The sequence below is a fragment of the Podarcis cretensis genome (assembly GCF_951804945.1).
Source record: "Podarcis cretensis genome assembly, chromosome: 7".
NCBI classification, from domain to species: domain Eukaryota; kingdom Metazoa; phylum Chordata; class Lepidosauria; order Squamata; family Lacertidae; genus Podarcis; species Podarcis cretensis.
In genome coordinates, this window is record NC_137176.1 from 28,615,625 (window position 1) to 28,631,186 (window position 15,562).

Below are 15,562 nucleotides of genomic sequence, written 5' to 3' on the forward strand. Positions count from 1 at the left end.
GACGCCTGAGCTAGCCGGGCGTCGGCTCCCTCGCCTCTGGGCTGGGCCCAGGTAAAGGCGGAGAGAGAGATGTCAGGAGGGAGGGCGGCCCGACACGCAGCGCTGTAATGAGGGTCCCCCAGTCGCCGGGGGCGGGGGGCGGGGGCCGGAGGGCGGCGGCGGCGGCGGCGGCGGCTCCCCGCCCAGGCTTGCAAGTTGAGCAAAGCATCCCCCAAGGTGCGGCTTGGCCTCTCCAGTGCCAGCAGGGAGGGGACTGGCCGGTCTCCTCCTCTTCCCCAGTCCCCGCCCGCCGCCACCATCTCCAGCAGCGCCGCGCCTTCGGCTGCCTCCTCACCTGGACGCCGCCGCTGTAGCTCAGCACCACCAACACCTGCCTCTTTCTCTCTCTTTCTGTTTTACTTTAAAAGTTCCTACCTTGCTCTTCATTCGACCCCTCCCTTCCCCTTCGGATCCCCTTCCCCTCTTTAACGCCCACCCCGGCCTTTGACCTCCATTTTGCCTCACCACCTTTGCACGCTTTCTCTCTCTCTCTTTTTTTTTTTGGACTGTCGCTTTTGGGGTTGCCTGCCCGGAACTAACTCCTTGAGGACTTGCGCCTTGCGAAGGCCGCTTGCTGCCGGGCGTTGGAGGGAGGGGAAGAAAGCGCACGGGACAGAGCGCCAGAGGGGAGCAGCCTTTCGCCCGCCAGAGAAGTTCATGCTTTTGTTCTGATCTGTGTGGGTTTCCTTTTCTGATTCTGAGGCAGCCAAGTCTGAGCCAGCCCAGCCGCCAAGATGAGCATCAACGGATCCCACCCCAGGATCAACACGGTGGGGAGGATGGTCAGAACCGACTCCGGGCCGGATATGCGCTATGATATTAACAACCATGCGATGCTGAGCGGCGGCGGAGGTGGAGGAGGAGGAGGAGGAGGGGGAAGCAGCCATACCCACACTCATAAGATGTATTACATCCAGAAAAACTACGGGGACATGAGCTCGGAAGGCTACACGTAAGTGCACCCAGTCTAGAGGTCTACCATCCAGATTTTCGTCTTTTCCAGTTGCGCACGCGTTAAGGCGCGCATTTGTAGCTCGCTGTTGCTAATCCGAAGCGGTTTATGGAATGGTTCCCACCCTTGATTGCGATCAAAGCTCTCTGAATGTGAATAATAAATCCATCCATTCATTTGATGCCGCCCCTCCCCACTTTCCACATTGCACTTAATTTATTGGTGGAGAAGATAGTGGTTGCATTTGGCAAAGCTATTTCCTCGGGGGCCTCTTTAAAAAAAAAAGTGAACGCGCGGCGAAGTTGAGAACTTTTTGTTGCTGGTTCTCTTCAGGTTCTGTGTTTTGAAGTCTGGCTCAGTTGCTGTTTGTTGTTGGATTTTACAGCGGGGGTGGGGAGAGAAGGGGCTGATGAGAACTTTTTGCAAGTGGGGGGTGGGGAGGAGGAATGCTGGGGGTTTCCACCAGTTATCTCAGCCCCATTGAAAATGTAAAGTTTCATGGCGGCTCTTGTCCTTATCTCTTACATGCCTTTGGCTGATAACCTCCTGGATGAGTTCCAGCTAAGTTTTCCCAGATAAGGATTCTTTGCAGTAAAAGAGACTTCCTTTGTGAGTGGGAGTTGCCAAAAATCGAGGCTGAGAACGTCTTCATCCTTACCCAGTTCTTTAAAGTGATACAACTGCTGAAGGATAATTAAATGTCGCTAGCTTTCCCATGAGAAAGACTTTTGATTTATTACCCCAGAAAGAAAAATGTGTTGTTTTCCTGTTCAGAAGGCACTGCTGTTTACAAGATAACACGCACCTGTGAGCAACTTCACACATTACATTTCCTATGAAGCTTTTAAGTGCACCCAAAAGGTATGCCACAAATGTTTTCCAAACAAGCGTATCAGATTTATCAGGGAGCAGTGACTGGCCTCAGCGTCTTGTGAATTGTGCAGTCCTTCACATGTGTAGTTCAGTAAACATGCATGTAGTGGGAAGCTGTAGACATTTGTGACTCAACGGTGCACATACATGCAGGTTGTGTTATTTCTTAATGTGGAAGTGCATTCTGTAGAAGGAAAACATTGACATGTGAAACATTCCTTTGTCTTGCTTTATTATTTACATTTGATTGGTTTTCATTTAACTGTGGCTCATAATGTGGTTTCAATGGTGTGGTTCAGCTGTGGAAGAGGTGGACTAACTGATGGGAGTGCTCTTCTGAGCATTGCTCTTTTTACTGAGTCTGATACCATCCCACACATTTTACTTGCAGATTAGAAGTTACCAACTTCTGAGGAATGTGTTTTGCAGTTCAAGTTCTCAGAAATTTCTTTCTCCTTTCTTTTAACAAAGGCCAACTGCTTTGCTTAATGAGTTTCAGCAGATTTTTTTTTTTTTTTAATAGCTGGGTTGTAGTTTGTTAGACAGCTCAGAAAGGACTTTTCCTCTGCACCATGGACACCTCCAGATCCGTGTTTTACTACTGAATTGTTGCTCTTGACACAATCATCATGCACTACTCATGGATTGGTAGGTCCAATGCTACCACTTCAATGCTCTCAGCAGGAGCTAAAATGCCACAAAAGGTGGGGGGAGGACTCTCTTTGCTATGCTAAATTAGGGGGTTTCAGCAGAAGGTTACTGGATAAGTACTGGAAATAAAGCAGGATGATTGGCAAAACTTTTCCAGGTACAAATCCAGGTTGCATGTGGCTGCTCTGATTAGCACCATGAGCTCAAATCATCATGAATGTGCAGTAAAAATGACACCTGGAAGCTATTCCAGTAATGGTGCCACATTGGTGTGTGGTGTTCTAGGAATGTAAAATTCCCAGAGGAATGTAGATAAGCTGCTATAGGAAACCAAGGACGAGTTGATCTGTCGGCATGAATGATAAAAATACAAGTTCACAGTCCACCTTGCAACGCAGCTGTTTACTTTTTCGGAACTTGGGCTGGACTTTCTGTGTGGGCGTGTATCCACAGGCAGCTGGTAAAACAGCACACTTGTTTTCAAGTCCCCCTAATGTGTTCTGTGTTTGAAGAATCATTCCATTCTCATCCCCACCCTGCCTCATAACCCTCGGCACTTTATTTCTTCTGCTTTGTTTATATTGCTTCTCTCTCTCCCCCCCCAATTCCCCCAAGAAACTGGGTGTAGGCAGCTTAGCAGGGCAGCTTCACATATATTTTACCTATTCATTCGCAATATTTATATACCACCCAATGACAAAAAAGTTCTCTGTATGGCTTATAAGCATACAATAATGCAAAGTGACAACAAATCCAAAACAGACTATAGCAGCAGAGGATAACATCAGAACAAGTGATCTGAAAAGGACTAAAATTTTATTTTGGATTAAAAAGCCTGGGAAAATAAAGTATTCACCTGATGCTGAAAAGACTATAATGGAGATTTTACATACATTGTTCATGTGCAATATATCGAGTTTGAACCACGTCATACATCAGAACAGTTGCAGTTGTGTATTTTTGTGTGGAAGCAAATTGAATCAGCATTTGTTGGTCTTGTAAAAACTCCAGTAGAAGTTTTGTCTCAGTGGTATACACTCAGAATGTATTTGCTTAAGGCTAGAAACCTAAACTCTTCTTCAGGTTGGGACAAATAACCTAATTCATCCAAAATTGTTACTCCCCATTTTACAGATGGGGAATGGAGGTTGAAAGAGATCTGCCTTAAAAGTACTCAATGAGTGAGTTAAAAGTACTGAGTGAGGATAAATGGGGTTAAGTTCCCAGTCTATTGAAGAATGCTTCATGCAATCATGCCTTTCTCTTGATAACAGCAGCATCTAGTGGGAGATATGCCCGTGTGAATGAAATCTCACAAATGAACACATGGGTAGAGCTTTCATATGTTACATCACCACAAACGCAATGTTTTTCAGTGGAATCAGTTCATACATTAAGTACATAAGCTATGTGCACCAGTTCTAGTGGTACAATTCTGGAGCATTCTGGGCCCAGTTCTCCCCTTCTAATATTAAGCCTTAATGACCTTGGAAAATGTGAATAGGATTTCCTACATATCTGGACATTCAACCACCCCAGGCTAGCTCAGCAACAGCTATGCAGAGGCAAGATAGTATTTAGCATCTGTAGTACAGTCTGTGATCATGGGCAGGCACTCTTGCGGATGTGGAAAATGGCAGCAATGCAGTAGGTTAAATATTTTGCCAGGCTGATGAATTTCACCTGTTGGATTTTTACCTGTCATGTAGCTGTTAAGTGCACAGGAGCCCTGAAGGAATTAAACCTGGTAACCATACACAGGATTCCAGGAACTTTCCCTCTCCATTGGAATTAATACCATGATGCTTACATGGGTGTTGAAAAGTTCAGGGCTCTATAAGTATAGGTTGACTTTAGCAGTCACGGTTCTTCATCTCATTATTACTCTTCCTTTTGTGTAGGACTGAACAACTCAAGGTGCTCTGAGCTGCTCCATCATTTTTTTCCAGTGTGCTGCTGTTGCATATCAGCTCCTTTGTGCTTGTGTGGCTGAACAGGGCCACCATACAAGCCTGTTGATAAATAAGACTTCAGTCCTAACTCCACATACCATGAAATAAGCTCTGTTGAATTCAATAGAACTTGCTTTTGTACTTTTTTCTGTTGCAGAACTGGAGACTAAGTTTAGGGCTGCTTTCCAAAAATTTAGCGTCTTGCAGAACTTTATTTCAGAAAGTTGAGTTACTTGTGAGTATAATTTGGTGCCTAAATTCATAAAGGAATGCTGGCTCTGTATTGTTTCAAAAGGATCTGCCCACTTGTTTGTTAATCAGTGATTTACTAGTTAGAACTGCACATAGTATTGCAAGTTTTGCAATGTCTTGCTTTCTTGTATTTCACAGGTTAAACCTTATCTGGGCCCAAATTGGAGTCTGATTACATGGCAGATTTACACCCTTGTCAGCTCAGCGAAAGCTGCCAGCAATTTAATTACTATCCTATGTAACCTCAGAAGAATGTTTCAAGATAGACCCAGGACTAGAAACCTTGCTTTTGTCTTTAGTGACAGCATAGCTGATCCATGAATTCATCCCATGACTTCCCTTGCTGAAATTAGTTCAGATTAGATTAGTAAACCTGGTAGCAGAGGAAGTGCATTAGGCAATAGAAGGCTGTAAAAACAATAACTCCTATCTTTCCAACAAGTAGTGATTTTCCTGAAAAGCATGCAGCATTTCAGAGGAGCACTTGCTAAACACAGAATTCATTGCATGTTTTCTTTATTTATCTTTGTTCCCTTTTTGCCTGCAAAAACGTCTGAAACCTTGCACCCTTCTCGGATATGAGTCTTCAGGATCAGGCGTTTAGCCCATTTATTATTTTTTTATGAACTGCATCCAAACAGAAATACTGCTCTCTGTGTGTGAGTGAGAGAGAAAGAGAAATATGGAAATTTAAATGCAAAAGTGACGATACTTCCATCTGAGTTTCAGCATAGTTACCTTTGGGGCGGAGTCTTTGTCCTGCCAAGGCTTATTCTGTCGCCCTTTGTTCATTTTATTAACTAGTACCTTGCTCAGGTAGCATTGCCAGCCTCTCCCTGCCCTGAGGGCTTGAGCAAGCTGTCTCTGTAATGTTCCCAGCTTCTGTAACCCTGGGAACTGAGGAAGAGGGTGGTTTCTGTGGAACATCAATTGACAGGGAATTACACTGCTGTCCTCAATTGCCAGCCTGTTTCTGCAATTCAGTTTTTTTTTTTATAACACCCTTAGCACTGTTTTAAACCAGCAATCCCTTTGAATTGTGTACACTGCAGAGCACAAAAGTTAAAGCTACTCCCAGTAGGTTTGAGATAAACCAAAGGTCTTTATATACCTCTAGCGCAGGCATAGGCAACCTCGGCCCTCCAGATGTTTTGGGACTACAACTCCCACCATCCCTGACCACTGGTCCTGTTAGCTAGGGATGATGGGAGTTGTAGTCCCAAAACATCTGGAGGGCCGAGTTTGCCTATGCCTGCTCTAGTGGTGTTGGCTTCTGTAACTACAGGGTGGTGGTTGTCTCCTGTCGACACACAGTCTTTGCAAGTATTTACTCGATGAACATCCGCAGCACTATGCTATTTGTACAGGTGTGTGTTGACGGGGGGTGGGGCGGTCCACATATTTATTTTGCTCAGATCTTTAGCCAGTTTGATGCAGGATCCACAACAGTGATGCTGAATGAGATAAAAATGATGGTGCACCATGTGATAGAGTAGTGTGGTCCATGGATCATTGATGGGTCACAAGCATCACTGAGGAAGTCTGTGGCATGTCCTCATTTCAATGTCCGTATTGTTTTTTAATTGTATTTCCCCCTCTGCTCTGCAACTTCTTCCGTTTCTTAACGTTGCATGCGTTTTAATGGTGCTGAAATTAGAATTCTATGGAACGCAAATTGCAATACAATAAAATGCAAGGAGCAATAAAAAGACAATTTTTAAAAATGCACAGCATCTGGCACAGCACATTACATTTGTGACAAACACCATTGTAATAATTAAGAGGTCCACTAAGACCATCAACAATTTCCAGGCCTCCGTTGGGGGAAAACTTTGGGAACCACTGTGATAGAGCATTGGATAATCATGATGATAAAACATGTCTGCTGAAAATATTATGATTCTGTACTTATTACTTTTTTAAAAAAAATCCCGCCCTGCCTCATGTAGTTCAGAGTACTCACCTATTTTCTCTTAACTACAACCCTGCAAGATAAGCTAAGAGATAGTAACTAGCCTAATGTCACCTATTAGTTTTGCTGGCTGTGTGGAAATTTGAACCTGGGTCTCTCGAGTCCAAACTCTTAACCACTACATCCCTCTCACAGCTTCCCCTCCTCACCACCCCAGACCCCCCATTTAGGCTTGAAAACATCTGTCTATTGACACCAGCAGAAGGTATTTTCAAGACTAATTCCAGCATGTAGCTTCTTGATCTCTTTATCTGGTGCTTTTATAACAGGATGGCCATCTTCAGCCAGGGGGTTTTCTCCATCATGCTGTTTGGAGGTACAGAGGTTTATAGAATAATTTGCATGCGTTATCTTAGAAATTCTACCAGTGACATATACCGAGGTCAAGGTTATTAAGTAGCTTGCATTAGAGAGTTCATGGCAATATTTACCTGGGGATTTCCTGCCTCACAATTCGCACTCTCAATCACCATGTTACCACTGTTCAATACACACACACCCCTGTAACTGTTTCCTTTAAAGTTTGCCTGCGTAAGGTTTCCAAGTCTATGGTACCTGCATTGATACTTACGATCATAACAGCCGCTTCAAAATCTGCTGTAGCAAATGTCCTTCCGATGTAACTTGCACAGGCAAGTCGGAATAGCAGACTGAACAGTCATGCAAAGACCAGAATTGCAGCTTAATTTTAAAAAAGAAATTGGGATCTTCCTATGTCTCTGTTTTCAGAGCCCTGCCCTGTGTGAATAAATACACCAAGTCTCTTCTTTGCTAATAAAGGAAGGCTGCCACCCCATCATGATATCCCAAGTTGTGCATTAGGAGTGTCCTGTATATGCCGTGACTAATGAAATGATCACACGATAAAAAGCAAAGAGCAGAATCTGCTTGCCAAGTACACTTCAATTGTACAGAGCTAATTATCGCAGGTGGGTTAGCTCAAGAGAGGGAGAGAGAAATGATAATAATAAAATAAACCCACTAGAAGCAAAGAGTGCTGCAACACAGTGAATCTTTAGTCATGAGGAACTGCAAGAGGGATAAGCCTTTCATTAGAAAAATGGGTGAGGCCTCTTTGCCACAGACTCTGGGAGAGCTGCACATGAAGCATTGTCAAAAAGTTGGGTGTGCTGAGGCAGCATGCTTGATGCCCAGATATTGTGTCATTAACTGTGTGATAATTCTCTCTTAAGTCAAATGATATGGGGTACAGAGTCCTAAAGGAGTGAAGCCAATGTGTCATAGTGGAAAGGCTGCAACACAAAGAAGTCCTGTGTTCAAATCCCTGTTCGGGCCCAGTGCAGATTTTTAGTCTGCTACTCTCTTAACCATGGATCAGAAGTAGGTTGTGGGCTTGTATAATTCTCCTTTTAATCACCATTAGCACTATCGCTAACCATGGTGAACACTTAAAAAGGTTGTTTCTTGATCAAGGTCTTGCATTGCCAACTTTAACTCTCATTTCAAGAATTGATTGAAAGATAGTTAGCAATGGTTTGCATGTAATGCTGAACCATGGTTAAGGAGAACAAAGCAAGGGAATTAATGCTGGAGAGTGACTATGCTAGGAAAGTGCAGGGAACGTACAGTGGGCGATAACGCCACTGGATAATCCCTGGGAAGATTAATGTTTTGTTTTGCTGTTACGATTCTCCAAAGCTAGGAATGGGCAGTGTTTTGTGTGACCTCAGGCTGTTAGCATTTTAAAAAGGAAGTAAAGTTCTTTAAGATTGCAGAGACAGGTTTGCCTTATTTATTTATTGGAGCAATTTATTAATTGCTTCGTGTGTTTTTTTGAAGTGGTATGCAATGTATAAAAGGTATAAAATTTGTAATTATCCAAATAGCCTTCAACCTATTAAAAAAAACAAGCAAACAGGCTGCTTGGCACATTCCTGGGTTAGTTTTGAAAGGGACAGACATTGGATCTGTCTTATTTGTGCCATTTAACCTTTTAAAGGTTTAAGAAACAAAACCAATGGAAACCTAATCATAGCAGCATTCTGCAGCTGGTGCAGAATGGATGTGTGAACGCTTTCAAAATAGTAATTACTAGTGGGGTAGATTTACACTTGATTTTCATTTCTGTGCAAGTTGCATTCAACCACAGTTGTAAATGCCAACAAAAGTTTATTCTGGGGTTTAATCTTTTTGGTGGGGGAGTATCCAATCTTGGGGGCAGTGAAGTTCACAGTTATGTATGTTTAAGGTTGCTTTGGGATTTAAAAAAGGATAATAGGTGTGTGATGGATCATGGCGCTGTGAACAATTGATAACTGGGACTCTTTCAGAACATCTCCACCAGCAGATGTTTTGAAGTAGGTATCACAGCTGATTTAGACCGGTGGAGCGTGGGTAGGAAACGTGGCAAAGATAGGGATTGATTGAAATGGGATTTGCCTTCTTCCATAGCATAGAATCATGGCATTGGAAGGGACCTCGGGGTCGCCTAGTTCTGCTCCACTGTCGAATAGCTCTTATCATCAGAAGATAATTTTTAATCAGATGTGTCTGACAGGTACTTTAGAGGAGAATCTTGGCAGACCTTAGAGCAGGTATAGGCAAACTCTGGCCCTCCAGATGTTTGGGACTACAATTCTCATCATCCCTGATCACTGGTCCTGTTAGCTAGGGTTGATGGGAATTGTAGTCCCAAACATCTGGAGGGCTGAGTTTGCCTGTGCCTGCCTTAGAACCTCGCAGTGGGACAGAGTACATTGTATGGTACTTGACAAGAGAGAGGAGTCCTGTCCTCAGTGATCCATGGCGTTTCCCCCAGCTATTTCTATTCATTTCAGAATCAGAGCATCTCCTGAAATGTTCTATACCTCTGATCTCATATATTTACCCACCTCAAGACAGTGGTAATACGTTGCATCAATATACAGAAAAATTAATGCACATAATAACTGCTTAACTCCCTTTTCCTCTATGCCTCGTAGGCTGCATTATTTCTTTAAGGGCTACCACGTGTAATTAATGTCAGAAGTTACTGTTGCCTGCATTATCTCCAAGTGATGCATCAGTGACTGTACAAAGTCCTTCAATGATTTAATCATGGCATACAGTATTCCCCGCCCCCCCCCCTTTGCATCTGACTTCTTTTATCCAGCGTGCCTTTCATTGTAATCCCATGCTTGTTCAGACAGGTTGGTTGGGAGGTGAAAATAGAAAGCACAGTTCCTTTTTTCACATGGGAGAATTGCTTAATTATTTAAATATGAGCAATAAGAAGTCACAACTAATTCTTGTTATGCACGTGCGCTCTCTCTCTCTCTCTCTCTCTCACACACACACACACACACAGCTTATCTAAAAGCAACACTTAAAAGAAGTTTTTAACCATTCCTAAAATTTAATAGTAATCAAGAGTTTTTCTTGTGGGGCCCCACCTGAGTAATACTGCCCAGAGGTTTCTTCCTAGGGTGGTGTAGAGTTGCCTGCACACCCCACCCACATCCAAGGAAGGGTGTGTTTCTGGGTAGGGCTCATAGGCAGCCATTTAAGAGTTTACAATCTAAATAATAATAATTAGGGCCAGCTACCGATCAGCCTTTGTGTGAAAGCGTAAAAAATGAGAGGAGTCCTTATTCCCATTTACCTCAAACTCAAACAGACTCCACTCAGGGTGGAGCAACTGTATCACATCTGTGCATACCTGGGCATGCATTCTCACATGCGCACACTTTGCTCTGTCCTTTCCATACAAGTTGGACAACTTCTGTACATACAGCTGAATGAATTTGGCTATGCACACTCATGTTAGCTGCCTCATGCAGTAAGCCCAAAGCACTTTGCTGAGCTAGGCCCAAGTGTGGAGCAAAAAAACAGTGCTTTTTTGTGAATACTCTTTCTCTGTGACACTCAGGATGCATGGACCATTTACAAAGGGGGACATGAAAAATCTGACAGGTGGCTGTTGCTGAAATCAACAGCAAAAGTTGTTGATTTGCAAACAAAAAATGACACCTAGCAGTTCGAAAATGCATGCAGGGAGAACGGTAGGAAATGAATATTTTCATTATTTCAGCAGAGATGTTTCATTTACTCTCTTTTTTCCCCACAGTGCAGGAGACTGTGGGCTCCTCTGTGCATTCAAGGAGGGGACGTACACAAAATGAATCAAAAGCTTCCTTTGCTTTCTTCCAGTCCCTCGCCTGAATTCTGGGCCAATAAACGCCAGTCTCTTATCTGAATGCTGGATCAACAAATATAGGTGGTCCTTCCCATAGTGCCCTTGCTCTGAGCTGGAGGGAACACAATTTCCTCAACAATAATTGCGAGCAATCTATCCGCAAAGCCTCCTGTCACCCCTTGATTGATTTCTACCTACGCTTTAGGAAGCATTCCTATGAACTTCACTTTATGACTCACAGTGGCATCAAGGTACATTATGGACACTGGTAGGGTTTACGTTTCCATGGGAGAAAATAGGTGGCTGCTTGTACTCCTTTGGAGGTTCACAGACTGCTTTGGGGATCCACCTCTCTGCTTTTTCTCTTCTGCCTCCTTCAAGGGCTTTGTCTAAAGTGGGAGGATGGGCATGAGAAGCATATAGACTGGAGAAGGCATCAGCAGGATGTACACGAGGTCAAATAGGTGCCATGTTTCTCTTTAGAAGTCTTCTCCATTTGGCCTGGAAGGCAGACTTGACAGAGCCATGCCCACCTGTGCTTCACCTGGCATCTTACGATGCCATGCGTGGAACAGGTGAAGCCACGACGCCCAGTTCCAAAAGAAGAATCTGGAAGATTTAGGAACCCTGCTTGAATATGTCGTTTCTGAGCTTGTTTCCTTTTTCTGTCACCCTGCACGGCAACAAGGCAGCAGTGTTAGAAACTGGCATGGAAAAGCTAGGAGCCAGAGGGCTTCTGGGACCTGGGTTGTGGGCGCCGAAACAGAATGTCTAGTCGCCACGGGGGCAGTCGGGTAACAACACTTTTTATTTATTATTTTGATATGCATGAACTAGTACGCAATTCACGCAAGTGACACCTTGTTAATACCACATTTTTAGCAGAAACTGTTAGCATTTTTAGCAGAAATTTGGTGTTTACAATAAAAATATTGGTAAAGTACTTCAGTTTTCAAAACACTCTGCTCTTCATTGTTGAACTGTTTAACATATTGTCTCTCCTTAACACATACTTCGAGACTTTGAAGCACATACATTTCAGTAATCCTTGAGTGTCAGCCAGGTGCAAAAAATGGCACCCAGACTTTTTGAGGTGCTCGCAAATGGAGAATCTTTAGGCGCAAAATGCTAATTTCAAAGTCTGAGTGCAAGTGTCAAACCTAGCAGTTGCTCAGACATCACCTATTCACCTTTCCCCAACCTTATTTACCGTATTTTTCGCTCTATAACACGCACCTGACCATAACACGCACATCGTTTTTAGAGGAGGAAAACAAGGGAAAAAACATTCTGAATGAAACAGTGGATGTATCATTTTTGTGCTTCATGCTGTGGCCACAGACATGTGATCTGATGGTGAATTTGGGGTGACCCAATGCAAAAATCCTGAGAATCCCTGTGGATCCATGCTTTGTAACCACGTTTTTGCACCATTGCAGCCCCAGGCAACAGTGGGTGCGTGATTTTTGGGGGGCAGGCTGTAGCCATGGACATGCTATGTGCTCTGATGGTGAATTTGGGGTGACTGAATGCAAAGATCCTGAGGATCCATGTAGATCCATGCTTTTTAACCACGTTTTTGCACCATTGCAGCCCCAGGCAACAGTGGGTGCGTGGTTTTGGGGGGGCAGGCTGTAGCCATGGACATGCTATGTGATCTGATGGTGAATTTGGGCTGACCCAATGCAAAGATCCTGAGGATCCATGTGGATCCATGCTTTTTAACCACATTTTTGCACCATTGCAGCCCCAGGCAACAGTGGGTGCGTGATTTTGGGGGGGGCAGGCTGTAGCCATGGACATGCTATGGGATCTGATGGTGAATTTGGGCTGACCCAATGCAAAGATCCTGAGGATCCATGTGGATCCATGCTTTTTAACCACATTTTAAGTGGGGAGGGAAGGAAAAACACAGAAGGGACAAGGAGCAGGAGAGGGGTGTGCAGAGAAGCAGCTGGCTAAGAATGCAGGAGAGGGGTATAAGGGGAGGAAAGGAAGGCAAAAGTTTTCCCTCACCTACCCACCCAAGCCAGCCAGCTCGCGCGCTCTCTCTCTCTCCCTTCTGCATGTTTTCAGCAGCACGGAGACACTCTGCTTTCCCCTCCACTTGCCTGGAGGGGAGGGGCTTTCCCTGCTCTTTGTTCCGTTTGAGCAAAGACAGCAAGGAAACAGAGGTGGGTGGGCAGTAAGACCCTGAGGCAGAATGCAGGAAAGCAGCCGCTTCCTCTTTTCAGGTTTCCCTTCTAGGAGACGCGCGGTTTGATTTTTGCCTGCTTTTTTTTTTTGCCTCCACTCGCACTATTTGGCTCCAGGGACCACACATTCGCTCAATAACACGCACAGACATTTCCCCTTCCATTTTAGGAGAAAAAATCTGCGTGTTATAGAAGGAAAAATACGGTATTCTTTCTATAGCTGTCCATACTTGATTTTACAATCTATGCTGGCTAGTTCTGGAATCACCCAATACACACTCACACACCCAACAGACTCATAGTGGCTTTGGAATTACAGTTGTGCCTTGGTTCTCAAACAGAATCCGTTCCGGAAGTCTGTTCAACTTCCAAAAACTTTCGAAAACCAAGGCACGGCTTCCAATTAACTGCAGGAGCTTCCTGCACTCAATCGGAAGCTGCGTCAGATGTTTGGCTTCCCAAAAATGTTCACCAACCGGAACACTCATTTCCAGGTTTGCGGCGTTCGGGAGCCAAAACATTTGAGTCTTAAGGCGTTCAAGAACCAAGGTACAACTGTACAGTAATGGCTAAGTGTGGCACCAGAAATAAGCTGCAGTGAACTTCAAGTAAATATACTCCTCCCCTCTTCTCTCTTCCAGCTGAGAGATCAGAAGCTTTCACTTGTGCATTTGATTAGCTGCAGTTTAGTGTTTCGTCCAAACCGTGAAAGCCAGTCACTCAAAACTATGGTTTGTTGAAACTTTGTTGCCCAAGATGTGAATTGACGTGTTTCAGCAAACCAGATTTTCTCCGGACTCAAACATTATGACAAATTGTGTTTAATAAAAAATGCAAGTGGAAGCTTCTATCGCTTCATGGTTGTACCAGAGGAGGAAGGGGGGGGGAGGCCTGTGCTAGCCTGGGGCTGTCAAATGTTTTTCCCTGTTGTTTATTACTATGTCTGAAAGCAAGCAGTATCACTGGCATCTGTGACAGTAGCTTAGAAGACACTTCTTTTCATATGATTCACACCCTTTTTTTGATGTAGTGACTTTGCCGTATCGGTTCTCTGTGTCGCGGGTTTCATTTGCGCACACCCATGTGTGGTTAAATCTGGAACTTGCCACATGAGAGCAATCTATTGAAAAATACCCCCACAGCAACATAGTAAATGCTAGAGTTCCACTGGTAAAGGGCACATCCCACTGAAATGGTCACAATGCAAAACTGATGTAGAAAAGCCAGGCCTTGGGAAAAATGACTATAAACTTATTTCCAAGTTCAAGGCTGAATTACATATGCATGTGTAACAGCACGTGATAATGATTTTGGGTTGCACTCAATGCTAGTAGTCAGAGTTGTAGTCAGAGTTAGGGTGGATTTGATTTAAATCACGATTTAAATCACTAGTCAGTAAGACTTGATTTAAATCATTTTTTTTACAGAAAGACTCATTCTTGCTTGCATAATCTTAATAATTACAACCAGATGAAGGTTTCATTTTTGAAATAATAAATTTTCAGAGTAGTTTTTACAGTTATATCCAAAAATTCTGATTTAGTTATACTATTAGAAATACATAGACAGATAATTATGTAATTATTGTGAGGTTTAATAAATTAACTGTTTATATTTGGACAACTTTTCTGCTGCACTTTATTGGAAGGAGAAAAATAATCATTTCCTTAATAACAATTTAAACAGTTTATTTAACTAAAACAATAACATTATAGCATATGTATCCATGTTTGTTAACTGATGTGGTTAAATGATTTTTTTTTTAAAAAAAAAACTTAGACTGAGTTTTAGCACACATGAAAACTCAAAACAAATCCTTATTTCCTGATGAATAGCCTTTGTAACTTTGTAACTTAATAATGTAACTTAAATAGAAAACTATGTTTAGAAAGATTTTTTCTCCAAACGCATTTTATTTTAAAATCCGATTTAAATAAAAAAAATCCAATTTAAATCAAAACTGATTTAATTTTTTTAAAAAATCAGATTTTATTAATTTTTTTAGAAAAATCACCACCCTGGTTCGAGTAGACCTGTTGAAATTAATGAACATGGCTCACTTAATTTCTGTTTCTTTTTTCCTACTCCTTTACTTTGTTCGATCATACATAAGAGCCTACAGTACTTTAAATTTGGAGGGGTAGCCCTTGCTGTCATACGAAGAAAGTATTTAGAGGCTGCAAAGTTTGCCAGATATTAAAAGTATTGTGCATTTGAACAGCATTGGCTATTTTGAATATTGCCAGTTGTCACTTGATGTTTAATTCATTGCTTTATGAACTTGCATGTAAATCCATAATCACATTGAAGTCACTAGGTGAGCAGTACACATGCTGACTGTAATAATTCACTCATTAAATTATTATTATTATTGTTATTGTTGTTATTGTTATGAGAGAGCTCTTGAATCTGAGTGCCCAGGGTAGAATTTAGCTTACGCTGCAGAAAATAATCAGTACAAGTGAATGTACTTAGCCAGCTGGATTAAGCTTGGAAGTTTGTTGGTTTACTAAAGTATCTGTTTTAATAGAGGTGCTTCGA

The 15,562-nt window shown here is 42.9% G+C and overlaps 1 protein-coding gene across 3 annotated transcripts in view; it reads left to right on the forward strand.

The window, feature by feature from the left end:
* Positions 1 to 313: 313 nt before the first annotated feature.
* Positions 314 to 15,562, forward strand: part of DSP (desmoplakin) — a 48,116-nt gene continuing 32,867 nt past the window's right edge. For 2 of the 3 annotated variants that reach the window (XM_079984885.1, XM_079984886.1), the window contains exon 1: positions 315 to 991. In XM_079984885.1, coding sequence (XP_079841011.1) covers positions 774 to 991 — 218 coding nt within the window. In that variant the 5' untranslated portion in view covers positions 315 to 773. Of the gene's footprint in view, positions 992 to 15,562 lie in introns of all 3 variants that reach the window. The other variant, XM_079984884.1, reaches the window with a different exon arrangement.